At 38.9% G+C, this 27,967-nt stretch overlaps 1 protein-coding gene across 1 annotated transcript in view; it reads right to left on the bottom strand.

Moving 5' to 3' along the window:
• The window catches only part of DOK6 (docking protein 6), a 385,596-nt gene that overhangs the window by 235,822 nt on the left and 121,807 nt on the right, over positions 1-27,967 (bottom strand). Inside the window, exon 3 of the mRNA XM_070452939.1 lies at positions 2,108-2,222. Coding sequence (XP_070309040.1) covers positions 2,108-2,222 — 115 coding nt within the window. The remainder of the gene's footprint in view (positions 1-2,107; positions 2,223-27,967) is intronic.

The raw sequence follows: 27,967 nt of genomic DNA, 5'->3' as shown, positions 1-27,967 counted from the left end.
TTCCTTATCAGTTTTTAAGTACTTCCTTTTTTCCCACTGGCATGCCATGAAGTTAAAACAATTTTAAAAAACTGTGCCATGACTTCTTAAACATTTTTACTACCATTTAAAAGCAGACTGTTAAATCTACATATTAAAAATGGTTAAAAAAATAATACCCTCAAATTAATCATAATTTAAGCTAGCTGAAAACTCTCTGTAAGAACTGCACACAAAGCATTTTTCATTTTTACACTTAGATCTTGCCTCAGCTTCACTGTCAGGAAACTCTTCTCTTGGAATTTAAGGCCATTTTCTTTGAGTGAAGAGACCTTCATTTCTCAAAATTCTTACATGAACCATGAAACCACCACCAATGACAAAGTAAATAAAAACTTCCAATTTCAGACTTGGGGTTTACATCTGTGAGCCTACATTTCAGAATTATGGCAGAAACCAACACAATGTAAAGCTAATGTTCTCTAGTCAAAATAATAAATAAGTTAAATAAATAAATTTCAGAATTATGTAGAAACATAATTCATTATCCTTCTTATCTGAAATAATAGCCTACAGTATTGCCTCTGTATCCAAAACACAACTCAGGACAATTAAAAGTTGTAAAAAAACAACAGTAAAAATTGAAACATACAAACAGAGAAAATGATATTTTATTTATTTTGGAAGACTAGTTTTCTGGGAGTTGTTAGATTTAATCTAAGACATTTTTTTAAGAGCTCAGAGAAAACTGAAGTGGTCAAGTAGTAAGACAGTGAACAAGAAGGCACAGATATTAATATATGATTATTAATGGATATTAATAACATGATACCATCAAGGCTGGGACAGGTTCTATTATCACACAGGGATTTATATTACCAGAGAGACTTCTATTCAACCACTACAAAAGTCAATTCTAAATGATGAAATGAGGTCAGATGGCAAGTGAAGAAAGTATATAAAAAGGATCAAGGCATTCAAGGAAAGAGGAACACTTTGACACATTCTAATTCAATTTAGCAAAACTAAGATAAGTGTAGGTGGGTAGGTGTGAGCAGTTTATTTAGGCAAAGTGACCTTATCAGTCTTGAATAATATAATCCAGTAATAAATACACCTATAAACTTTAACCACAAATACAGAAGCTTTACTCCCTTTTAAAAGTTACTTAACAAAGCATCTCCTAAAAGACTTAACCATTATTTTGAATTCACATCTTTCAAAGACTTAGTGCTTTCTGCTTCCATCCATTATAAAATGAAAACCCCATTCCATTGAGAAAAATCTTTAAAAGACTGTAACAAGCCAACTAGTATATTATACAGCACAGGGATGCCAGGGCTCCTCTGGTGGCTCAGCTGGTGAAGAATCTGCCTGCAATGGGGGAGACCTGGGTTAGATCCCTGGGTTGGGAAGATCCCTTGGCGAAGGGAATGGCTACCCACTTCAGTATTCTGGCCTGGAGAATTCCTATGACTGTATGGTCCATGGGGTCACAGAGTCCAACATGACTGAGAGAATTTCACTTTCACTTTTCAAAGGGATTCCAAAATAAGAAACACCGCGAGTTCCAACGATAAACTGCCTAGTGTCTCAATAATGTCAGAGTGCTTTATGAACTTCGATGCTAAAATTCAATCTGAAATGTATTTAACTTGTAATACTGAGGATCCACGAAAGCAACCACAGGTCTGCTCACAGGTCTGGAGCGTCTAGGGACTGTGGCTGTGCCCCGCGTGCCACACTCTGACACTGGTAACGCCTTACCAATGGCCTCCAATGGTACTTGGCAAGAACCAGAGCACGTGTCAGAAGCTTGCTCTAACAAACCACCCCCCACCCCAGGCATTGTTTGCTTAATTCTCCAAGCTTGAATGGAACCGTCAGGAGTCCTCAGACCACCTGGGAACAAAATCCAGACACAGCAAGATAGTCAACAGGCACCCATAACATCTGCAGAAACAGACAGACCAAGCTTACTAACAGCCTTCCACAGCACATTTTCACCACAATAAGCCATGCATTTCATAGGTGGGTCTTAATCCATCTGGATTAATAGCCCATCTGGGCTATTGTCTCAGAAGCAGCTCCACGTCTTCAAGCTGGAGACAGGGCTGTGATTGCTTACCTGATTCACAGGCAAATGTCTTTGACGTTTCATCATGAAAGATAATTGCCACTGCATGCTTCTTTGTCTCTCGAGGCAGCCTGGTTATATTTTTGATGTTGTGCAGTTCAGTTACCTTGAATGAAAAACATTTTTAACTTAGCATACAGTACATGCTCTATGCTGGGTACTCACACAAAATGATCCATTATTATTGTCCTATAAGCCACTTTCCAATGGATATTTTTACTTGTTTCTAATTAACAAGAGTCAAATACCATGCAGAATGAAAACAAACTTTTGATGCCATCAATTGTGGTTATGCTTTGCTCAATTTTGAGAGTCTAAAAATTATGTAGAAGAATAACTCTGAAAGCAAGGACTCCTGTGTTTTTGAAAAATTGCATCTTTTACAAACAATAGCCAGTATGGCACACAGAAGATTCTCAATAAATTTCCATTAAATATTGATTGGATTTAATGTCTCAACTGTCTCCTAAATCCCATTTATCATGCAAGTCCCTGGTAGAAATTCAGTCTAACTGACACCTGTCAGTCAGCAGTGACTCTAAAATTCTGGAAACATTACATATAAGCAATGGACTTCCTTCCCAGGCCAAACCACAAAGTGTTCACGGACCCTTATACCCCTGATCGCCACCCTGTTCTCTCGCCGAGGCTCATTCATGATTTATGGACCCAGGTTAACAACTCTACTCTTTTGGCAACTAACGATTTTAATGAACAAGTATTTTAGCTCTCAATTGTATGGGTACAAGTCTTTCTGCTGTAACTTGTGCATTTTTATTTCTCTCCACAGTCCCTAGAAATGAGCAGTTTGTCTACTTCCTCACTTACTCTGCAAACACAACTTTATGATAATAATGTTGTGAGTTAATTTCTAAAATGCATTTCTAAACATGCCACATCAGTATTTCTTCTAATAAAAGATCCAACAGGTTCATTTTCATTTCCATTTAGTTCAAATACTTAACAATTTCTCTTTAAGTTTCTTTGACCTATGTGCTATTGAGAAGTGTGGTGTTCACTCTCCAAGTATTTCAGAATTTACTAGCTATTTTCTATTACTGGTTTCTAGTTTCACTGCATTCTAGTTTCAATTCACATGGTAGAGAGAAGGTGTGTTACGGTTTTCGTTTTTTTAAATTGCTTATGTTCTATGGTCCAAACTACCGCACAATTGCACTCATCTCACACGCTAGTGAAGTAATGCTCAAAATTCTCCAAGCCAGGCTTCAGCAATACGTGAACTGTGAACTTCCAGATGTTCAAGTTAGTTTTAGAAAAGGCAGAGGAACCAGAGATCAAATTGCCAACATCTGCTGGATCATCAACAAAGCAAGAGAGTTCCAGAAAAACATCTGCTTTATTGACTATGCCAAAGCCTTGACTGTGGATCACAATAAACTGTGGAAAATTCTTCAAGAGATGGGAATACCAGACCACCTGACCTGCCTCTTGAGAAACCTGTATGCAGGTCAGGAAGCAACAGTTAGAACTGAACATGGAACAGACTGGTTCCAAATAGGAAAAGGAGTACGTCAAGGCTGTATATTGTCACCCTGCTTAGTTAACTTCTATGCAGAGTACATCATGAGAAACGCTGGGCTGGAGGAAGCACAAGCTGGAATCAAGATTGCTAGGAGAAATATCAATAACCTCAGATACGCAGATGATACCACCCTATGGCAGAAAGTGAAGAAGTACTAAAGAGCCTCTTGATGAAAGTGAAGGAGGAGAGTGAAAAAATTGGCTTAAAGCTCAACATTCAGAAAACTAACATCATGGCATCCGGTCCCATCACTTCATGGCAAATAGATGGGGAAACAGTAGAAACAGTGGCTGACTTTATTTTTCTGAGCTCCAAAATCACTGCAGATGGTGACTGCAGCCATGAAATTAAAAGATGTTTACTCCTTGGAAGGAAAGTTATGACCAACCTAGACAGCACATTAAAGAACAGAGACATTACTTGGTCAACAAAGGTTCATCTAGTCAAGGTTGTAGTTTTTCCAGTGGTCATGTATGGATGTGAGAGTTGGACTATAAACAAAGCTGAGCACAGAAGAATTGATGCTTTTGAACTGTGGTGTTGGAGAAGACTCTTGAGAGTCCCTTGGACTGCAAGGAGATCCAACCAGTCCATTCTAAAGGAAATCAGTCCTGGGTGTTCACTGGAAGGACTGATGCTGAAGCTGAAACTCCATTACTTTGGCCATCTGATGAAAAGAGCTGACTCATTTGTAAAGACCCTGATGCTGGGAAAGATTAAGGGCAGGAGGAAAAGGGGACGACAGATGATGAGATGGTTGGATGGCATCACTGACTCAATGGACATGGGTTTGGGTGGACTCCGGGGGTTGGTGATGGACAGGGAGGCCTGGTGTGCTGTAGTTCATGGGGTTGCAAAGAGTCAGACACAACTGAGTGACTGAACTGAACTCTCGCCGAGAACATGATGCATCCTGGTAAGTGTTCCATGTGAGCTGAGAAGAGTGTATATTCTGTTTGATGACATACATGTCCATTACATCCAGTTAATTGATGGTGCTGTTGAGTTCCCCTGTGTCTTCACTGATTTTCTGCCTGTTGGGTCTTTCCACTTCTGAGTGAGGGGTGTTGAAGACTCTAACTATGCCAGAGTATGCATCTATTTCCCCTTGTTCTATCAGTTTCTGCCTCATGTCGTTTATTGATCTGTTGTCAGGTGCACCCAGATTAAGGATCATTATGTCTTCTTGTAGGACTGACAAATTTATCAATATGTAATACTTAATAAAAACCCTTGCTTTGAAGTTTGTTTAAAATTAAAACTTACTCTTGTTTTCTTTTGATTAATGTTAGTATAGCATATTTGAAGAGGAAGTAAAGAGCCTCTTGATGAGGGTGAAAGAGGAGAGTGAAAAAGCTGGCTTAAAACTAAGCATTCAAAAAACAAAGGTCATGGCATCTGGTCCCATTAATTCAAGGCAAATAGACGGGGGAAAAGTAGAAGCAGTGACAGATTTTATTTTCTTGGGCTCCAAAGTTGCTGCAGTGATAGCAGTCATGAAATTAAAAAGACACTTGCTCCATGGAAGGAAAGCTATGACAAACCCCAGTGTTTTAAAAAGCAGAAGTGAAGTCGCTCAGTCATGTCCGACTGTTTGCGACCCAGTGGACTGTAGCCCAGCAGGCTCCTCTGTCCATGGGATTCTCCAGGCAAGAATACTGGAGTGGGTTGCCATTTCCTTCTCCAGGGGATCTTCCCAACACAGGGATCAAACCCAGGTCTCCCACGTTGCAGGCAGACGCTTTAACCTCTGAGCTACCTTTTGACAAAGATATATAGGGTCAAACCCATGGTTTTCCCAGTAGTCATGGACAGATGTGAGTCAGTCACTTCAGTCACTCCATCATGTCCAACTCTTTGTGACACCATGGACTGCAGCACGCCAGGCTTCCCTGTCCATCACCAGAAGCTTACTCCTGGAGCTTACTCAAACTCATGTCTATCAAGTCGGTGATGTCATCCAACCAATCTCATCCTGTTGTCCCCTTCTCCTACTGCCTCCAATCTTTCCCAACATCAGGATCTTTTCTAATGAGTCAGTTCTTCACATCAGGTGGCCAAGGTATTGGAGTTTCAGCTTCAGCATCAGTCCTTCCAATGAATGGTCAGGATTGATTTCCTTTAGGATGGACTGGTTGGATCTCCTTGCAGTCCAAGGGACTCTCAAGAGTGTTCTCCAACATCACAGTTCAAAAGCATCAATTCTTCGATGCTCAGCTTTCTTTATAGTCCAATTCTCACATCCATACATGACTAATGGAAAAACCATAGCTTCGACTAGATGACCCTTTGCTGGCAAAGTAATGCCTCTGCTTTTTACTACACTGTCTAGGTTGGTCATAGTTTTTCTTCCAAGGAACAAGCATCTTTTAATTTCATGGCTGCAGTCACCATCTGCAGTGATTTTGGAGCTCAAAAATAAAGTATCTCACTATTTCTATGGTTTTTCCACCTATTTGCCACGAAATGATGGGACAGGATGCCATGATCTTAGTTTTTTGAATGTTTTAAGCCAACTTTTTGGCTTAGTTTTAAGCCAACTTTTTCACTTTCCTCTTTCACTTTCATCAAGAGGCTCTTTAGTTCTTCACTTTCTGACATAAGGGTGGTGTCATCTGCGTATCTGAGGTTATTGATATTTATCCTGGCAAACTTGGTTTCAGATTGTGCTTCATCCAGCCTGGGATTTCACCTGATGTATGCTGTGCATAAGTTAAATAAGCAGGGTGACAATATACAGCCTTGACGTACTCCTTTCCTGATTTAGAGCCAGTCTGTCCTTTGTCCAGTTCTAATTGCTACTTCCTGACCTGCACACAGATTTCTCAGGAGGCAGGTCAGGTAGTCTGGTATTCCCATCTCTTGAAGAATTTTTCACAGTTTATTGTAATCCATACAGTCAAAGGCTGTGGCGTAGTCAATAAAGCAGAAATAGATGTTTTTCTGGAACTCTCTCGCTTTTTTGATGATGCAACAAATGTTGGCAATTTAATCTCTGGTTCCTCTGCCTTTCATAAATCCAGCTTGAACATCTGGAAGTTCATGGTTCATGCACCTGACTTGGAGAATTTTGAACATTACTTTGCTAGTGTGTGAGATGAGTGCAATTGTGCGGTAGTTTGAACATTCTGTGGCACTGCCTTTCTTTGGGATTGAAATGAAAACCCACCTTTTCCAGTCCTGTGTCCACTGCTGTGTTTTCCAAATTTGCTGGCATATTGAGTGCAGCACTTTCACGGCATCAAATTTTAGGATCTGAAATAGCTCAACTGGAATTTCATCACCTCCACTAGCTTTGTTCGCAGTGATGCTTCCCAAGGCCCACTTGACTTCACATTTCAGGATGTCTGGCTCAAGGTGAGTGATCAGGTCTGGATCGTGAAGATCTTTTTTGGTACAGTTCTTCTGTGTATTCTTGCCACCTTACGGATTCTTGCCATCTCACGGATGTGAGAGTTGGACCATAAAGACGATTGAGTGTAAAAGAATTGATGCTTTTGAAATTGTGGTGCTGGAGAAGAGTCTTAAGAGTTCCTTGAACTGCAAGGAGATCAAACCAGTTGATCCTAAAGGAAATCAACCCTGAATATTCATTAGAAGGACTGATGCTGAAGTTGAGGCTCCAATACTTGGCCATGCGATGTGAAGAGCTGACTGATTAGAAAAGACTCTGATGATGGGGAAGATTGAAGGCAGAATGAGAAGAAGGCAGCAGAGGATGAGATGGTTTGATAGAACCACCGACTAAATGGATAAATTTGGGCAAATTCTCGGAGACAGTAAAGGACAGGAAACTTGGCATGTTGCTGTCCCTCAGGTCAAAAGAGCTGCACATGACTCAGTGACTGGACAACAAAGTATGATTTTCTGTATCCACATATTTTTAATTTATAGACGTCTTTACTTTTATGGTGGGTTTCTTTATGATAGTGTATAGTTACATCTTGTTTGATCCACTCTGACAACCCTCATCTTTTAATTGGTACATTTAAGCCATTGATGTTCAAAGTAAATATCGGTATAACTGGAATAATATACAGAATATTTGTACCTGTTTTCTATTTCTTGTCCTTCTTCTCTGTTTCTATTTTATCTTTCACTCTTTTCCTGTCTTTTGTGGTTTTAATTGTGAATTTTATATTATTCCATTTTTCCTCCTTTCTAACACGTCAGCTATACTTCTTTTATAACTTTTTTTAGTTGCTGCCCTAGAGTATGAAATATACATTTACAGCTAATGCAATTCCAAACTATACTATATCAGACTACACATATATCAGAGATATATACATATGTATGTACTTATCATATATATATATATTTATAAATGTATACAAAATCAAATACATTGCTGATGTTATTTTGAACAAACTGTCACCTGTTAGATCAAGAATAAGAAAAAATAGAACTTTTTATTTTGTCCCCACTCACACCTTTTTTATGCTTTTCCTTTCTTTATATAGATCTGAGTATCATCATGAGAAACACTGGGATGGCTGAAGCACAAGCTGGAATCAAGATCGCCAGAAGAAATATCAATAATCTCAGATATGCAGATGACACCATCCTTATGGCAAAAAGTGAAGAGGAACTAAAAAGCCTCTTGATGAAAGTGAAAGAGGAGAGTGAAAAAGTTGGCTTAAAGCTCAACATTCAGAAAACTAAGATCATGGCATCTGGTCCCATCACTTCATGGCAAATAGATGGGGAAACAGTGGAAACAGTGTCAGACTTTATTTTTCTGGGCTCCAAAATCACTGAAGATGGTGATTGCAGCCATGAAATTAAAAGACACTTACTCCTTGGAAGGAAAGTTATAACCAATCTAGACATCATATTAAAAAGCAGACATCACTTTGCCAAAAAAGGTCTGTCTAGTCAAGGCGATGGTTTTTCCAGTGGTCATGTATGATGTGAGAGTTGGACTACAAACAAAGCTGAGCACAGAAGAATTGATGCTTTTGAACTGTGGTGTTGGAGAAGACTCTTGAGAGTCCCTTGGACTGCAAGGAGATACAACCAGTCCGTCCTAAAGGAGATCAGTCCTGGGTGTTCATTGGAAGGACTGATGCTGAAGCTGAAACTCCAGTACTTTGGCCACATCATGAGAAGAATTGACTCATTGGAAAAGACCCTGATGCTGGGAGGCATTGGGGGCAGGAGGAGAAGGGGACGAAGAGGATGAGATGGCTGGATGGCATCACCGACTCAATGGACATGTGTTTGAGTAATCTCCAGGAGTTGGTGATGGACAGGGAGGCCTGGCATGCTGTGATTCATGGGGTCGCAAAAAGTCGGACACGAATGAGCGACAGAACTGAACTGAACGACAGAACTGAACTGAACTGAGTATCTAATCTACATTATTTTTTTCTCTAAACAAATAATTTTAACATTTTTTACAAAGTCAGTCTTATCAGCAATAAGTTCAATTTTGTTTGAAAAAGTCAATTTCTGCTTCACTTTTAAAGATAATTTTACAGAGCATACAGAACTCTAGGTCAATCAATTTTTTTCATCTTAAAACATTAAATATAGTTAGCCCTTGATATCCTAGGGTTCCACATCCTCAGGTTCAAGCAACCTTGGATTGGGTACTACTTTTACGATCCACGGTTGGTTGAATCCGAGGACGCAGGACCCACAGATATGAGAGTCAGTTGTACTTGCTATTTTATGTAAGGGTTTTGAGCATCCATGGATTTTGGTATCCGTGGAGGATACTGGAACTGACTCCCCATTAGATACCAAGGGATGGCTGCATTTCACTCTAATCTCCTGTTGCTTGCATAGTTTCTGAGGGAAAGGGAAAGATAATTCCTCTTTGTTCCTCTATGGAGGTGGTTTCTCCTCTCTCTGGTTTCTTTCAGGATTTTTTCCCTTGATTTTCCATAGTTGAAAATGCCTAGGTATACTTTTTGTTCATTTTTTTGTGGGAAGCAGTTATCCTGCTTGAGGCTCACTGAGATTCCTGATTCTGTAGTTTTGTGTCTGACGTTAGTTTGGGGAAATTGTTAGTTATTATTGTGTGAATTTTCCTTTCTCTCTTCTGATGTTGGTGCTTCCATTATGCATATATTATACCTTTTATAGATGTCCCAGCAGTACTTGAGGGTTGGTTTTATTTTTACTGTTTCAGTCTCTGATCTCTCTGCTTTTCAGCTTTGGAGGTGCCTTTTTATGTATTTTCTAATGGCTGTTCTGCATCTATGTGGCTGCACAGGCTTTTTTCTCGTTGCAGCGAGTGGAGGCTAGTCTCCAGTTGTAGCGCAGGAGCTGCTCGCTGCAGCGGCTCCTCTAGCCTGCAGCAGAGGGTCTGGGGCGCACAGGCTTCGGCGGCTGCGGGAGCTGCTCACTGCGGCGGCTCCTCTTGTCTGCAGCAGAGGGTCTGGGGCGCACAGGCTTTGGCGGCTGCAGGAGCTGCTTGCTGCGGCGGCTCCTCTAGCCTGAAGCAGAGGGTCTGGGGCGCACAGGCTTCGGCGGCTGCAGCACATGGGCTCACTGGTTGCAGCTCCCAGGCTCTGAAACAGGCTCAACAGTTGTGGCACATGGGCTCATCTCCTCAGCATGTGGGATTCTTCCCGATCAGGGTTCAAACTCATGTCTCCTGCATCGGCAGGTGGGTTCTTTACCACTGAGCCATCAGGGAACCCTGGAAGTTTCAACTGAGACATCCTCAAGCTTGCAGATTCTTTCATCAGCCATGTCCAGTGTTTTTACATTCATCAAAGGCATCCTTCATTTCTGTTACAGTATTTTTTCTTTTTGGTTCCTTAGACGTTCTGTCTCTCTTCTGACAGTCCCCATCTGTTCTTGCATACTGTCTACTTTATCCATTAGCATCCTTAGTGTAGTAATCATAGTTGTTTTAAATCCCTGGTCTGATAATTCAACATCCCTGTCTTTTCTGATTTTGATGTTCTATCTCTTCAAATTGTATATTTTGAATAGATATTTTCAAATATCTCTGAAACGCTATTGGTATTCTACCTTTTGGTAATGCCTTGTAATTTTTTCTTGATAGTCAATTTTTTTTTAATATTTCCTTTTAAAATCTGTAATGACCTGGACTTCTACCCTCATAAAATAACAAGCTTATCACTCAAGGTTGCTGTGCAGGCTGTCCAGAGGGGCCCTATGGTCTCTGTCACAATAAGTTTACAGTCTATGGTCCACATGCTGGAAAAATTATTTTAATATTTTAAAAATATTTATTTTTCTCTCTCCTTGTCATTATCTCATTTAAGACTAACATGCAAAACTAAAATTGGTAAGATAAGTGATTTCAAGTTAAATAAACTAAAAATGGTTCGCTTCATATATATGCATGTATAAAAACACCTACCTATGTGTATATATGCATTCATATGTGAATTTATACACATACTATATCTATCTATTTATCTTAAAAAAACTCATTTTCTCTTCCACGGAAGAAAAATTAGGCACTAGTATCTTACAGTGCCAGATCCTGGGGAGAAAGATGAGAATTTTTTTTGAACAATAATTTGTATATTATATTTGAAATACATTAAAGCATACTCTCAACAATTAACTCTTAAATTTTTAAATCATTTGATAATTGACTCAAGTGATAGTTAAGCCAATTTTTATTCTAAAATAGTAGATTAAAGATATTTTTAAAAGAGACATTATTTCCAAGTGTTCTTAATTTTAAATAAGCAAATGATCTTACCAAAATTAAGTAGAGTCTAAAAGCATTGTAGATCATGTGTTGCTTAAGAACAGATAGGATCCATGTTAGGTGAGTATAAAAATGATACACCACTATATAAGATACATTATATATAATATCAAGTTGTGCCAAACAATACCATAAAAACATTTATTATTCTGCTCAAAGGTCTTTTCCAAATATCCTTATTTACAAATATAAAAGAATATTGGAACTAATATTGTGGAGGACATCTTTTTTTCACCTCATGGCAAAAAATCAACAAAGCAAATTAATAAACAGCCTAGTAAAATGCAGCAAGCACTAGAGATTTTCTAACTTTTGTGCCTCAGGCAATCTGACAAACAATGTAGTTCAAACAAAGTGCTCTTCTGTAAAATTCACATTTAGAAATGCAGAGAAGCTCTTCAAGCAGACATGGTTACACTGGTTTCCGCAACAGTGTGAGGCTTTCTATTGATAATTGTGCGATGCCACCCGCTTCAGTGCGTGCCCTAACACACTGAGGAGACGCCAGGAAGCAGACCAGTCACTGAGGCACAAAATCTCACCTCTCAGACTGTCTTGGTTAGGAAGTTCAAGAGTTCTATTAGATTATAGAATGTTACAAAATCATACCGGGAGAGTTTCTAAGGACTTGGTATACCTATGGAATTTGCATGCATGCATGCTCAGTCGCTTCAGTTGTGTCCGACTCTGCGACCTTGTGAACTGTAGCCCACCAGGCTCCTCTGTCCATGGGGGTTCTCCAGACAATACTGGAGTCGGATGCTATGCCCTCCTCCAGGGGATCTTCCCAACCCAGGGATCGAATCTGCATCTCTATGTCTCCTGCATTGGCGGGGGGGTTATCTACAGTTAGTGCCACCTCGGAAACCCCTTGTAATCTGATATATCTTTAATTCAAAATATATTTTAAAAATATTTAGAATCATAGAAATTCAGGTCAAGATATATCTGAATCTCTTGTCCTCACTTTTCGCTTTCAGCACTAAATGATTTTATGATCCAGTACAAACTGTTTGCATTTTCTTAGAGAAAGGTAATTTTTAAAATAATGTCTTTAAATGCTTTAAAATAAAAATATTTTTATTGGTCTACAACCCAACAGTGTGACATAAAACTGTGAACTTTTACTGAGTGTGAAATCCTTGTGTGCATCCTAAGTCACTTCAGCCCTGTTTGATTCTTTGAGACTCCCTAGGCTGTAGCCCACCAGGTTCCTCTGTCTGCGGGATTTTCCAGGCAAGAATACTGGAGTGGGTTCCTATGTGTTTCTCCTGGGGATCTTCCAGATCCAAGGAACCTGTGTCTCTATGTCTCCTGCATTGGCAGGTGAATTCTTTACCACTAGCACCACCAAATCCTAGAGTATTTCAATAATATATATCTATAAATTATTATATCATTTAATAATTCAACCCATATCTCTGAAATATTAATTTTTCATATTGCTCTAAAAGGACAAAACATTAGTTTAATAATAAGGCATTAAAATAATTAAATATGAAATTAGCAGAATTTAATTAAAGGAAAAATTACTTGAAAATAATTTAGGCTGTTTAAGTCTAAGTCAGTAAATGCCATGGTCAATAATTTAAAATACTGAGGTCTAGTAAGTGTGTGTAGGTATACAAAAACAGCATGTTATACACCTTAAATATATACAGATTTTATTTTATTTTTTTAAAAAGAATACAGTAACTGGACTTTCTTGGTGACTCAGTAGGAAAGATTTTGTCTGCAATGCAGAAGATGCAGTTTCGATCCCTGAGTTGGGAAGTTCCCCTCAAAGAGGAAATGGCAACCCTCTCCAGTATTCTTGCCTTGGAAATTCCTTGGACAGAGGAGACTGGCGGGCTAGTCTACAGGATCGAAGAGAGTTGGACACAACTCAGCAACTAAACAACAACATTGTTTGGAGCCACTGCCTTGATTCCTGCTGCAGTTTTACCTATTACTGCCTTTGCTCCAAAACAAAGTGAAAATGACAAGCAAAGTGTTATGATGAAAAGAGTGCTGTCTATGTGGACAATTCTGGGGTCCAGTGCTGCAAATACAGGTTTCTCTCAGGCCCACAACATCTATTCTGTCCTGAAACTGCCAAAGTCTATTTCATGTGTAGTCCTCTTACCCCTTCCTCTCCACAACTTCACTCCTCATTCAAGAGCAAGACTCTTGCTTTTTCTTGTCTTAAATATTTCCATTTGTTTTTCCATCTGCCTTCATTCCCTTCATCTTCCACTGTCTTGTTTACACTGGTTTTAGACTTATATTTTTAACCCAAACATTTTATCACACCCCTTCATTTATCGTGCCTTCAGTCAGTCAGTCAGCATTAGACACTAAGTCGTGTCTGACTCTTGTGACACCTGTAGCCTGCCAGGCTCCCCTGTCCACGGAACTCTCCAGGCAAGAATACTGGAGTGGGTTTCCATTTCCTCCTCCAGCGGCTCTTAACCCAGGGATCAAACCTGGGTCTCCTGCACTGCGGGCAGATTCTTTACCATCTGAGCCACAAGGCATTAAAACCATTTAATTACACCTTAAAATTAAGTTCTCACTCCTTAGCAAGGACTTGATGACTTCAGTTCCTTCCTGGAAATTCAATCTCATCTTTCTCTACATTAACCTTGAACACAAATTAGCGTCCAGCCATGTACAAAATCTTTCAGTTGTCTTGAATAAATGTGCTATTTAAAGGTGATGCTAAAGCTGAAGCTCCAAAACTTTGGCCACCTGATGTGAACAGTTGACTTATTAGAAAAGACCCGGATGCTCAGAAAGCTTGAGGGCAGGAGGAGAAGGGGGCGATAGAGGATGAGATGGTTAGATAGCATCACCGACTCAATGAACACGAATTTGGGCAAACTCTGGAGATAGTAGAGAACAGAGGAGCCTGGCATGCTGCAGCTTGCAAAGAGTCAGATATGACTTAGCGATGGTACAACATTCAAAGGTTGCAGAGTCTTTTACAGAATAATCTTCTTGGAGCATCCTTCAGCTTCCTATCAAGCTCACAATCATTCATCAAGACCAACGAACAAGCCTCCCTTAACCTTCCCCGAGTGACTCATGCACAGTTAATAGCCTGTCGCTGATGGTGGTGGTAGGTGGTGTTTCTCAAGCCCTTGACAGTGTGATCTGAATTCAGATGGCTTCCCGACTCATTATGAAATCTGGTTGTGTTCTTGGAGTGGACTCAGTAAGTAAATTATTGAGTTCTTCCTTTATTAATTCATGTCATTTATTTATCAATTCTCTACATAACTAGACTCCTATATAGGATTTTTTTTTCATTTTAAGTATATGCTTTTCACAGTGCAGACCAGTAGATATACCTGTTAAGTGATTGACTCTTTCATATCTGATGAGAAAAGAAAAGATTAAAGATAAAGAAGAGGATAGCATATAGCTGCACTGGGTTATATGTTCTGAAAGGGAGAGCATACCTCTGTGTATCACTTAATAAGACCAAACATCAAAGAAGCTGCTTCACTTGCAGATGAAAATAGCTCATTAGATTTTAGTCATTCTACTACTACTTAGTTTGTGGAACTTTCAGGAGGAATCTGATATGGGCTGAAGGGCATAGTGATATTTTCTCCAATTAAGTCCAAGTTTTTCAGAGGGATTTTCTTTGCATAATTAGCAAATTTAGAATGAACAAATTAAGGTTTACTGTAAAATTTAAAAATCATCATACTATTATGTTATATATCTTTCCCTTTAGCCTAACTCTGCACATTAAACTCAATATTCACTTTCAATGCAGGTCTAACTCACAAGCATAAAATAAATTTTCACTAATTAGTATATAGATAAATAACTGAAAAAAAGCATATTTGCTGAATTTTTTTTTAAAGTATCTCATCAGTTTACTGTCATGACAATTGAGATTAGATACTGCCTATTGAGGTATTCAGTTTCTTCCTTTAAAGATAATTATATTTTGAAAAGTCAAAGAACTTAACTTTCAGACTTTTTTCAAGTATATTCAAATGAACCAGAATTACTAATAATTCTTATGTCTCCTGATATTTTACTAATCTCCTATGTTTGTTTTAATTAGGTCAGAGTTTTTATTTTTGAGAATAAACACTTTAGAAGATAGTTTAATAAAATTCTCTTCATTGGGATAGAGAATATTGATCTTCCAGTAAGAGAAAAGGTGAAAAATTTACTAAAGTTTTAGATTATTTCAAGTATTACATATCAATCTCTTTTGAAAGCCTGAGTCCTAAGTGTTCATAATTACAATTTAAGTATTGGTGTTACCCTATATATTGCATGCTTTAATATTCTGGTCACAATACTTGGATAGAAAGTGTATAAATGCTTCCTTACAAAAATTTTATATCTATTTTCCAATAGCTGCTTCCTTATATTTGTATATCACTGAAAAATATGAAATGTGTACCATTGAAAAGATCAATATAACTCATTTTTTAAGCTCCTTGTGACAGACTTTCATGTTTACTGTCTGACAATCCCAACATGTTCATAATCAATAATCACAAGTGCCGTTGTCAGGTGGCACAGTGGTAAAGAATCTGCCTGCCAATGCAGGAGACACAAGAGACACAGATTTGATCCTTGGGTCAGGAAAATCTTCTGGAGAAGGAAATGGCAACCCACTCGAGTATCCTTGCCTGGAAAATTCCATGAAGAGCCAGAAAGGTGACCGCCAGATGAATCTAGCCCCTCCTCTGGGGGCTGCTGTGTTGTCTGGGTGTCACAATTCAGAGACGCTACAGCTATCATTCTAGTAGACTGAAGATGAGGGCAACCATACAAATGGCAGAGCAGAGACAGGAAAGGAGGGAAAAAAAAGAACCCAGGTCCTGAATTTTCATTCTCGAGCAAGAAGCAAGAATGAACCTACCCTGGAGCCATTTTCTTTTTCTGGACATGCTGTAATACGTGAGCATGCTCTTCTTTAAGTTGTTTGAATTGGAGTTTCTGTTGCTTTCAACCAAAATCATTCTAATTTACAGCAGAGAGCTAAGCTGCCCTCCATAAACCAACAGGAAACGGCTGTCCTCTTGGGGTGGCCAGCACAAGCTAGGGTGATATCCAGAACCTGGTCACGCCTCCTGCTTCTCACACTGGTGCTCGTTCCACCAGGTTACGTGGCAGCTACTGCTCTGAAACCCACGCTCTTTAATAATGGCAAACAATGGCTAATCGAGATGTCATCACAGGAAGGAGAATTCAACTACAAAAAGAGCCTCAGACTGTAGGGAGGGTGAAAGGTATCCCAGAAAACTCTTTACGTTATTACTCCAAAACTATTTTGAAGTTGTCTATTACAGAAAAAAAAAAAAAACAAAAAACACCAAAAAAGAAAATCTATTTTCAGGGCTAAGAAATGCAGAACATCAGTGCAAAGGAAAAATAAGCACTGAAACAGGAAATCTCTACAGCTCTTTCCTCCCTCCTCCCTCCCACCCCCCATCCTGGTCTCTCTCTCTCAACATGTTTCACTGACTCTAAAAACAAAGAGACACGAAACAGCTCTGTCAGCCCCAGCATCACTCTCGCTCTGAGAGGCAGAGCTTTGCTACACAGACACCAGCAGAGACACCACAGACTCTAGGACTTTACTTACTAGATGCACAACTTTGAATCTTTTAGTGACAGTAATGGGTTGAATAGCACCCCCTCTCAATGGTATGTCCAGGTCCTAAACCCCAGAACATGTGAATGGGAATTTATTCGGGAAAAGGGGTCTTTGCAGGTGTGATTAAGGGTAGGATCTTGAGAGGGGAGCACCCTGGATTCAGGGAGGACACCACAGCTGATTACCAGAGTCCTGAGAACAGAGGAGGAGACGGAGCTGTGAGGCAGGATACAGTGGACGCGGCCACATGTGTGTAGACTGAACGGACCCCTGGAGCTACCAGAGGCCGAGGATCCTCTCAGAGACCCTGGGGGTGCAGCCCAGCCAACACCCTGATCCTTGACCCCTAACTCTCAGAAATGGGAGGAAATAAACTGCAATTTTAAGACAAATGGAAAATTCTGAAAGAGATGGGAATACTAGACCACCTGACCTGCCTCTTGAGAAACCTGTATGCAGGTCAGGAAGCAACAGTTAGAACTGGACATGGAACAACAGACTGGTTCCAAATAGGAAAAGGAGTATGTCAAGGCTGTATATTGTCACCCTGCTTATTTAACTGATATGCAGAGTACATCATGAGAGATGCTGGGCTGGAGGAAGCACAAGCTGGAATCAAGATTGTCGGGAGAAATATCAATAACCTCAGATATGCAGATGACACCACCCTTATGGCAGAAAGTGAAGAACTAAAGAGTCTCTTGATGAAAGTGAAAGAGGAGAGTGAAAAAGTTGGTTTAAAGCTCAACATTCAGAAAACTAACATCATGGCATCCGGTCTCATCACTTCATGGCAAATAGATGGGGAAACAATGGAAACAGTGGCTGACTTTATTTTTCTGGGCTCCAAAATCACCGCGGATGGTGATGGCAGCCATAAAATTAAAAGATGCTTGCTCCTTGGCAGGAACGTTATGACCAACCTAGACAGCATATTAAAAAACAGAGATATTACTTTGTCAACAAAGGTCCTTCTAGTCAAGGCTATGGTTTTTCCAGTGGTCATGTATGGATCTAAGAGTTGGACTATAAAGAAAGCTGAGCTGAACTGAACTGAAGACAAATCTGCAGTAGTCTGTTCGGCTAACCTAGGAAACTTACATGATTCAGTTCAGTTCAGTTCAGTCACTCAGTCGTGTCCGAGTATTTGCAACCCCATGGACTACAGCACGCCAGGCCTCTCTGTCCATTGCCAACTCCCAGAGTTTACTCAAACTCATGTCCATTGAGTCAATGATACTATCCAACCATCTCATCCTCTGTCGTCCCCTTCTCCTCCTGCCCCCAATCCCTCCCAGCATCAGGGTCTTTTCAAATGAGTCAGTTCTTCTCATCAGGTGGCCAAAAATGCTGGAGTTTCAGCTTCAACATCAGTCCTTCCAATGAACACCCAGGACTGATCTCCTTTAGGATGGACTGGCTGGATCTCCTTGCAGTCCAAGGGACTTTCAAGAGTCTTCTCCAAGATGATTACACAGTGTTATTTGAATTTGGACAGCCAATTTGTGCTTTAAAGTCAGTTGTCTTGAATGAAGGTAAAATGACAGGAAGAAAATGACCAAAAAAATGTGTACATAGACCCATTTCTCTAGTAAGATATTAGTTTCCTAAGAACCAAAGAACATGTCTGTATTTACTTTGAGTCACCTAAAGCATAGCTAATCAGAAAGTGTCTAAACATAGTTCTCAAAATTTGATAGACTCCATGAAGAAAATCACATGGTTACCTCAGCAGGCTAAAAAAAAAATATCATTGATACAGTTCAATACCTTTATGAGAAAAAACCCTAAATATATGAAGTACAGAAAGGGATTTTATTTAAAATTGATTCACCAAAACTTATTTTACTTTATGCACAAGTACTAGACTCAGTCCCTTCACTACTGGAAGCACGGCAAAGGTACTCTTGGTCAGGTAGCACAGGTTCTCGGCAGGAAGGTAAGAAAAGGACTAAGAAAGGAGGACACAGAACTAGCCATATTTGCAGACAATATGATCACTGATATGTAAATACTAACAGCATTAATAGGAAAAAAACTATTAAAATAACACAAGTATATGGCAGTTATCAAATATAGTCAATGCAAGAGACCAGCAGGATCTGTATACACTAACAACTGTTAATTAGAAAAAATTACCTTCACTATAACAAGAAAAACTGTAAAGTACCTAGGGATTTTGTTGGAGAAAAACTGAAAACTTAAAGAGAGAAGCTAAAGTGAAGTGAAAGTGTTAGCTGCTCAGTTGTGTCCGACTCTTTGTGGCCCCATGGACTGTAGCCCACCAGGATACAGTCATGGAATGGAATGCCATGGAATGCCATGGAATTATCCAGGCAAGAATACTGGAGTGGGGTGCCATTCCCTTCTCCAGAGGATCGGAACCCAGAGCTCCTGCATCGCAGGAAGATTCTCTACTGTCTGAGCTACCAGGGAAGCCCAAAGTAAGAAAAGCATACTCCAAGCCCTTACGTAAACTGCTAAGGTGCCTTTATAAAGTAAGAACTACCGTGTTCAGGAAACAACTGCTTTAACAAATGCTATAACATCATGTGATCTGGCGGCAATTTAAGACAAGTGGCATGTTAGTGGTCCAAGAACAAACATGCAGGCAGTACAGAGTAGAGAAATCAGAGAAAAACGTATGTGTGTGAGTATCATCTCCTGGGAAGCACTGTGAAATACATGCCTCCAACCAATTAAAATAAATTAAAAAACAAACAAACAAACAAATAGACTGGTGAAAACTGGGTCCCTAAGTATTAAAAAAAAAATGGAGTCCCTAACTTCATATAAGATCTGGACAGCAGATAGATGAAAGACAAAACTATAATCCTAATTGAATAAAATGTCGGATGATACCTTTGTGATGTATGGTGTAGGGAAGTATTTCTTAAAGTAAGCTGCTGAAGCCCAACTCATGACAAATTTGAATATGTCCAAGATTGCAGATTTCTGTTTAATGCTGGACTCCATAAAGTGAATAGACAGTTGACAGACGTGAGAATTTATTTATAACATCTAAAACTAAAGTAAGACTAGTGTTTAGAATAGACAAGAAAACCTCATAAAACAGCCAGAAAAATAAAGGGATCCCAGTATGACATGGACCAAATAGTTCACAGAAGAATAAATTTGGAACACAATTATGCACAGGAAGAAGTTCTCAAATTCATTGGCAAAAGAGAAACATTATGTTCAGACACAATTGAGTATCACTTCACACTCATCAAATTGGGAAAACTTAATGAATAATAGTAGGTGTCAATGAAAATGTGAGAATACAGAACCGTCATGCATCCAGTAGATATATATATGAGTGGAGATGCTTTCTGGAAATTCATCTGGTTGGACATATTCAGGCACTCCCACACTCAACACAATGATCTCATTCTTTTTATATATCCCAGAAAATTGCTTGCCTTAGGTCATAAAGACACAGAACCAAAATCTTAATTACTGCACAGTCTGAGGTAATGAGCAGTAGGTAGCTATCTAGTTTCTATCACTGGGAAAAATGGAGAGGTAAAATACAATGGATGTAAACTATGGAGTACAATGTAACAGAAGCAACTGACAAATAGGTCTTAAAAGTCATAATGCAGCAAGAATTAAAAATAACAAACACAATAAATTATAATACAATATTACTTAAGTGAATTTACAAAGCAGGACATGTTCAAGAAATCAACAGTATACACTTATAAGATTCACAAAAAGTTTCCCATCAAACTCATTATAATGATAATGGAAGTGGAGAGATGAGTGGGATTAGGAATGAGATTAAAATAGATTGATTAATCAAATATTATAGTGATGAATGATGATAGCAATTAAATCAATCTTTGCAGCTGAGTTCTATCACACTAGAAAAACAGAAACAAGGAAGGAAGGAAGGGAAGGGAAGAAAGGGAGGGAGAGAGGAAAGGAGGGAGGGAGGGAAATCAACTTCCTATAGAAAGTCAACTGAATGATATGTGAAATTCTAGCAGGTCAACTGCTATTAATTGTATGACAATTACAACTTCCCAGTGCTCTGAGTTAGTCTTCTGCTCAACTCTCTATGGCCCAGTATGTGATAACTCCTAATATAGCTAATGGGAACAATTATGTTTCTAAGGACACAGAGTGGAAAAGAGTATGATCACTGTTTTAGTTGTTTAGTTGCTAAGCCATGTCCAACTTTCTGCAACCCCATGGACTGTAGATTCCGCTGTCCATGGAATTTCCTAGGCTCCTAGGCAACCCACTAGAGTGGGTTGCCATTAAAGTGAAAGCAACATTCCAATTATTGTTTGAATGTGATTAAAGTGCATAAAATATCCAAGCTTTGGGGATAATAATGCGTCTGACCTCATGAGTTTACTTGCAAGGTGGAACCGGAAAAAGAGAGCAAAGTTGGCTTTTAGGTCCACCATCAGCGAGGCGGCTGTACCAGCTCTAAGACTAGGAGGACTTCATGGGAGCTCCAGGATTAGGACAGTTCCCACTAAACCAAGAAAACCTTTTTATGAAAGGGTAAAAGGATTAGTGGAGAATTACAGGCTACTGCAAATCTGATTAAATTTTAATTTTATAGTACCCGGATTTCTATGATTAACTTGTTTCAAAGGAAAAGTAGGGGAAGAATAGTTGCATAACACTTAACAAACTCTCTCTTTCTCTGTCTCCAAATAAATGGGGGAAAACCATTAATTTCCCTGAATATTGTATATAAGGAATTCAATCACCTCTTCAGGACAGACATCAAATTATGTATGAAAAGAATTTTTACACATAATTTAACAAATACAATAATTATCATCAAAACAAGAATTTCACTGACTCTCAAAGCCTATGGTTCCCTAAACTAAGAATATGTTCTCTAAGTAAAATCAGGTTAGAGGCTATTATTGGTCGGTAACTTAAGACTATTTCATGGGCAATTAAAATTTTACCTTTTGTTACTGAAGTACTAGATGTAACAAGGATTTATAATTTTTAAAATTTTATATAAATTTGAAACAAATATTAAACACCATTATTTATAAAATAAAAGATGCTATATAGATATTTATAGCAAGGTACAAAGTAATAATTCAAGAATAAAGTCTCACTGAAACATCCTTCAAACTGTAAGTTGTATATAAATATGCATTCATTACTTAAAATATAATATATTATGTTCCATTAATGGTAGAAAAACAATTTATCCTCAGTGAACATTATGCAATTATCATTTCTCCTGCTGCATCTGTCAGATATTACACAATTAAGGAGATTTTGTTAATGGGTAAAAAGAAATTTTTAAAAACTCCAGATGTATTGATGATATTCTGAAATAATAATTAAGGGCATTGGCTCTAAATCCATTAAATGTGTGTAAAAATGCTTCAGAAATTATGGAAACGATGTCATAACAAAATCACGCTGTTGAATATTCTTTCTCAAATTACTATCTGATTTACCATGGAAAATGGCTTGTTTGAAACTACAAATTACTTTATCATGCAAATTGGTCTCAGAATTTTTCTAAAGTTGGTATGAAAAATGTCCCTGGTTTCAAAGATGCAAAATCTGAGGCAGAAATGACTTGTATAACCATAACTGTTTTACATTTACACATCATCTTACATGAAATTGTCATCTCACTTTCTGAGCTATAATATTATTTGCATTTTACAGATAGGAAAGTGAGAGAAAGACACTGTTTAAATCACACTATGCTTTCCCCTGATGTAGTACCACTGTGGATGACCGCCTACACACAAGTGAGTAGTTTAAAAAAGTGAACAAAGACAGTAATTTTCCTAACATAAATCCTACGGCTTCATACTCTAAATCAAGCCCAGGATACTCTTACAGGTATTTTCTAAGAGTGTGATTCCATATTTCTCAGTGAAGAGATGACTCTCATGGACCAGTAGGTAGTAAACAAATCCTGATGACTGAGTGGTTGCTTTTTTAAGACTTCCTTAAACCACACAGAACTTCAGATCATTACTGAAGATTACTTAGATGCTGCAAAATTTCAACTGGCCTTGACTCAAATATTACAAAGATAAAGTCTAACTCTGCAAGTTCCCTATTATTTTGAGAGCACAACTTCACAAATTCTCTCTATCCAGAAGTCTTTACCCATAGCCTTTCTTGCTGATCTCCACCTCTGTCAGTCAAGTGCATCCAGCCTTGGACATAGCCCCCCTTCATCTTATCCTACATCAAACCAACATTTTGTATTCCATTTCTATGAGTCTTCTCTGAATGACTAGCACTAGCACTCAGATATTATGAGACAATTAATAAATGACCATGGATTAATTGTGACTGCTGCAGGAACCAAGGTGTGTGTCCATGGAAACTTCTGTTCAAGAAACTGAGATGTCTTCAAACTAAAGGATTATAGGAGGATGAATGAATGAATGAGTAAATACACAAGTGGATACAATTGCTTAACCTGAATAAGTGAATATCACTCTGGGAACTTCTGGAGGGGTTTCAGGAGGATCCACACCGATGATTATTCTTCACATTAGTGCCCGGGAGGTGCTCATTTAAGCATTAAGCCATTTCTTCATGAATCAAAGTGAAAACCTTCAAGACACCACATTGTACACAGTGCTGCTTTCACATTTCCCGATGCTTTGGCTTCTAGAGTTAAGGATATGCTCTATTTATAGGTGGCTAGTCTTTGTAAGGACATTTTCATCTTTTCCCCAATTCTCTTGGATATTTACATATAGTTAAATACTGACAAGTCCAATAGGAGTAAAGTGGATGGAATAAGATGATGTTTTCAATGTCAGGTTGTCGGGGATTTAGAAATAAGACTGGTCCCAAAATGAGCACTGCTTTTCTTGCAACATGTAGAATGGGAACTTCACATAGGTCTATCTTCATTCATCCTTCTAAGGGACTTTATTTATATTTTCCTCCCCACAGGCTGCACTCATATTTACTTTATTAAAATTTCTGTAAACTGTTTCTTTTTCATCTGCTTAGGAAATTAAGGAAAATTTATTAGCTGATTCTATGTAAATTGCTTTAGCTCAGTTTTCATTGAGGATAAATTTGTTTTGAATATCTGTTATGACAATTATATACAGCTACATTTTCAACCCTAATGCATTTTTAATAACTCGCTTCAGCAGCTAGTGATTTGAATTTCAAATTTCTTTCTACCAAGAAGTAAAAAAAAGTACATACCATCTTATGGCAGTTTCATATAAAAATTGATTTATGCAGCAAGATCTCTCTCACAGTAAACATATCAAATGTCTAAATGAGATCATTAATACTCATAAGCTCTAGAATATGTATTTTCCACATAGAGTATAGCATTAATTTAAACCTGGTGCAGAAATAATTGTATCTTTAGATTATTTTTCAGAAGCCCCTCACTTAGGTTGGAAACAGTTCATTTGATTGATTATTTTAATTAATTGCTATCAAACACTACAGAGTACTTTAAAGCATATCAAAATAACTGACTAATCATAAGTTTAAGGTATTTAAACATTAACAAATTGAACAATCTGGGAAATCCATAAAGGTCTATATCTTTGCTGCTGCTGCTGCTAAGTCGCTTCAGTTGTGTCCAACTCTGTGTGACCCGATAGACGGCAGCCCAGGAGGCTGCCCCGTCCCTGGGGTTCTCAAGGCAAGAACACTGGAGTGGGTTGCCATTTCCTTCTGTATCTTTAGGCCATCTTGAAAATGAAGTCTCCCCCCCGCCCTAATTCTGGTGATCTGATAGTTGGACTGACCATCAATGCTTGAGGGAAAACAAAGATTCTAAATATGCCGCGTTCTTTCATAGAGACCTTTCTCCATTGACCGATCAGAGCTTGTCGCTGTGGCTCCATCTCTGAGTCTTGCCCGACTCTTTGTAGCACACCAGGTTCTTCTGTCCTCCACGGCCTCCCAGAGTTTGCTCAAAGCCATCTTCATTGAGTTGGTCATGCAATCTAACCATCTCATTCTCTCGGTTGTCTTCAATCTTTTGTCTCCCCTTTTGTCTTCAATCTTTCTCAGCATCAGGGTCTTTTCCAGCGAGTAGGTTCTTATCATCTCGTGGCCAAAGTACTAGAGCTTCAGCATCAGTTCTTCCAATGAATATTCTGAGTTAGGACTGACTGGTTTCATCTCCTTGCTGTCCAAGGGAGTCTCAAGAGTCTTCTTCAGCACTAAAATTCCAGAAGACTTTAGAATTATCCCTTTAGAATTATTACATTTTTCAGCTAGTAATATATTTAAAGAGTCTTGGTAGTGACTATATATTTTATAATAAATAATACTGGTTAGGATTTTCATGTTTATTTTACTAGCAGTTCCTCATTTAAATGGGACTTTTCATAGTATTCTAACATTCCTTGAATTAGCTGTTGTTGTTTTTTTTTCAGTCTAAGTTTCCATTTTTTGGTTTGTAACTCTAGATAAATTTATAATTGAACTATCTGTGAAATATCCTGATGTCACCCTAAGGTTGAAACCAAGGTCAGTGTCTTTTAGAGAAAATGGTTTATTTTATACTGATAAGGGGCTTCCCTGATAGCTCAGTTGGTAAAGAATCTGCGTGCAATGCAGAAGACCCCAGTTCAATTCCTGGGTCAGGAAGATCCTCTGGAGAAGGGATTGGCTACCCACTCCAATTTTCTTGGGCTTCTCTTGTGACTCAGCTGGTAAAGAATCCTCCTGCAATGCAGGAGACCTGGGTTTGATCCCTGCGTTGGGAAGATCCTCCGGAGAAGGGAATAGCTACCTACTCCAGTATTCTGGCCTGGAGAATTCCATGGTCTGTATAGTCCATGGGGTCGCAAAGAGTCAGACACAACTGAGCGACTTTCACTTTCATTTCACTTCAAGGCTTTTACAGATGTTAATATACACTCATCTTCATAAGAATTCTGTTCAATTGATCTCCTGGGTAGTTCCACTATAATCTGGCTGCACTTGCAACTGTTTAATAGTAGATGCATGTATATACCATATGTAAATACCTCAAACTCTAACATGTGAACAAATCACTTTATCTTCACCCTGTCTCTGTGAACATCACGACCATCCATCCCTCATCCAGTTCCTAAAAAGTATCAAGGCTCACTCCTCTCTCTTCCATTTCCCCGACATCAGATCAGTCACTGAGTCTTTTTTCTTATCGCAGGTGATTTACGATGTCGTGTGAGCTCCTCCCACACAACAGTGCACATCAGCTGCATGTGGACACGTGCCCTCCCCCGTGGCCCTGCGCTCCCCAGCCCGGCCCTCTGGGTCAGCCCCGGGCTGTACTGCGGGTTCCCGCTGTTTCACACGTGGCAGTGCGAGCACGTCAGCGCCACTCTCCCAGTCCGTCCCCCTCCACTTTCCCCCCTGAGTCGCACGATCATTCTCTACATTGGCATCTCTATGCCTGCCCTGGAAATAGGTTCATCTGTACCATTTTCTAGATCCCACATGTATGTGCTAATATACGACATGTGTTTGTCTCTTTCTGACTTTCTTCATTCTGTATGACAGACTCTAGGTCCATCCACGTCTCTACTAAATCTTCCTAATTCTCCTTGACTGTACCTGGAACATATCACCAAAATCTATCTCCTCTCCATTCACTTCACCTTTCTTCATTCAGGAGTGTGTTGCCTATTTTGGGGAAATGACAGTATTACAACATCAATTATATTTTTTCTCTGTGTATATTCTATTAGCCTATCCATTTGATGTGATGTCACACAAACTATTTTTTTCTAAATACATATTTGAAGATATGAAAAACCATGTGAAACTCTTCACAACTGCTCTGTTGCTTAAAGGACAAAGGTTAAAGTCACATAGAAGGCATTTATGACCTTCACTGACCCCATCCACATCCTTCGAGCTTACCATCAATCACCGTAGTCCTCCTCTCAAGCTTTGCCAACACTAGACAGATTCCTCAGATTTTCTTCAACTCACCATGCAGTGTAACTTTTCACTATGTTTAATCACCTTTTCTCCCTCTTATCATGGATTCCTCTCCATTATTTTGCTTTGTCAAAAACAGAGCGATCTAAAGAAGCCCCTTGGAAAGTCCTGTTATCCAGAGGTAGACAACTGTTCCCTTGTACTTTTATTACCACATTTCATCATATTTCATTATAGTTAGCTATTTATAACCTTACTTTCTCAGACTGTAAAAACATAAGACAATAATGATAATTAACTCTTAACATTTTCTGACCACTCTAGTCTCCAAAGAGTTCACAGGTAGTGTCTTATTTATGGCTCATAATTCCTAGAGAAGGAGGGCAACTCTCCCTACTGAGGAAAGAAGAAGAGCATCTTATCTTCATCTTCTGAACTTCAGTGTCAATTTTGTCACTAGACAGTGTAGTCTCACAGAGCTATGCATCTTGTTGTTGATGTTCAGTCACTAAGTCATGTCTGACTCACAAAGAGACCCCAAGGACTGCAGCATGCCAGACTTCCCTGTCTTTCACTGTCTCCCAGAGTTTGCTCAAATTCATGCCCATTGAGTCAGTGATGCTATCTGACCATATCATTTTCTGCTGCCTGCTTCTATTGCCTTCAATCCTTCCCAACATCAGGGTCTTTTCCAATGAGTTCAGCTCCTTGCATCAGGGGGCCAAAGTATTTTACGTATTTTATTAAAATAGCACTTTATTTGTTATACTGAATTGGGTTTGATTGTCACTTCCCAATATTCAGGGCAAGGCTTTTTTCCTTCGTAGCAGAATGGAAATTACTTTTATAGGCAAGATGCACCAGTATATTCCTTATCTCATCCAGTGAAAGCAAATATTTACATGGAAAGTTTTTACTTTAACTTGAGCAACATCAGAGTTGCCTAAGGTGATATAATTTTGATGGCTAGGTACAACTTTATCATGTGTGGGTGATAAAGAATGGCAGTATTGAATAATAGAAGAGATGATAAATGAGACTTTAAATAATGCTAGCTGTATATTAAAAAGAAAAGAAGCAAAAATCAGTGTCATAGAGCTAGTTAAGACT

Source organism: Odocoileus virginianus, chromosome 22, assembly GCF_023699985.2.
Source record: "Odocoileus virginianus isolate 20LAN1187 ecotype Illinois chromosome 22, Ovbor_1.2, whole genome shotgun sequence".
Taxonomy (NCBI): Eukaryota; Metazoa; Chordata; class Mammalia; order Artiodactyla; family Cervidae; genus Odocoileus; species Odocoileus virginianus.
Note: the sequence above shows the minus strand (reverse complement) of the source record. Positions and strands in the feature narration are given on the sequence as shown.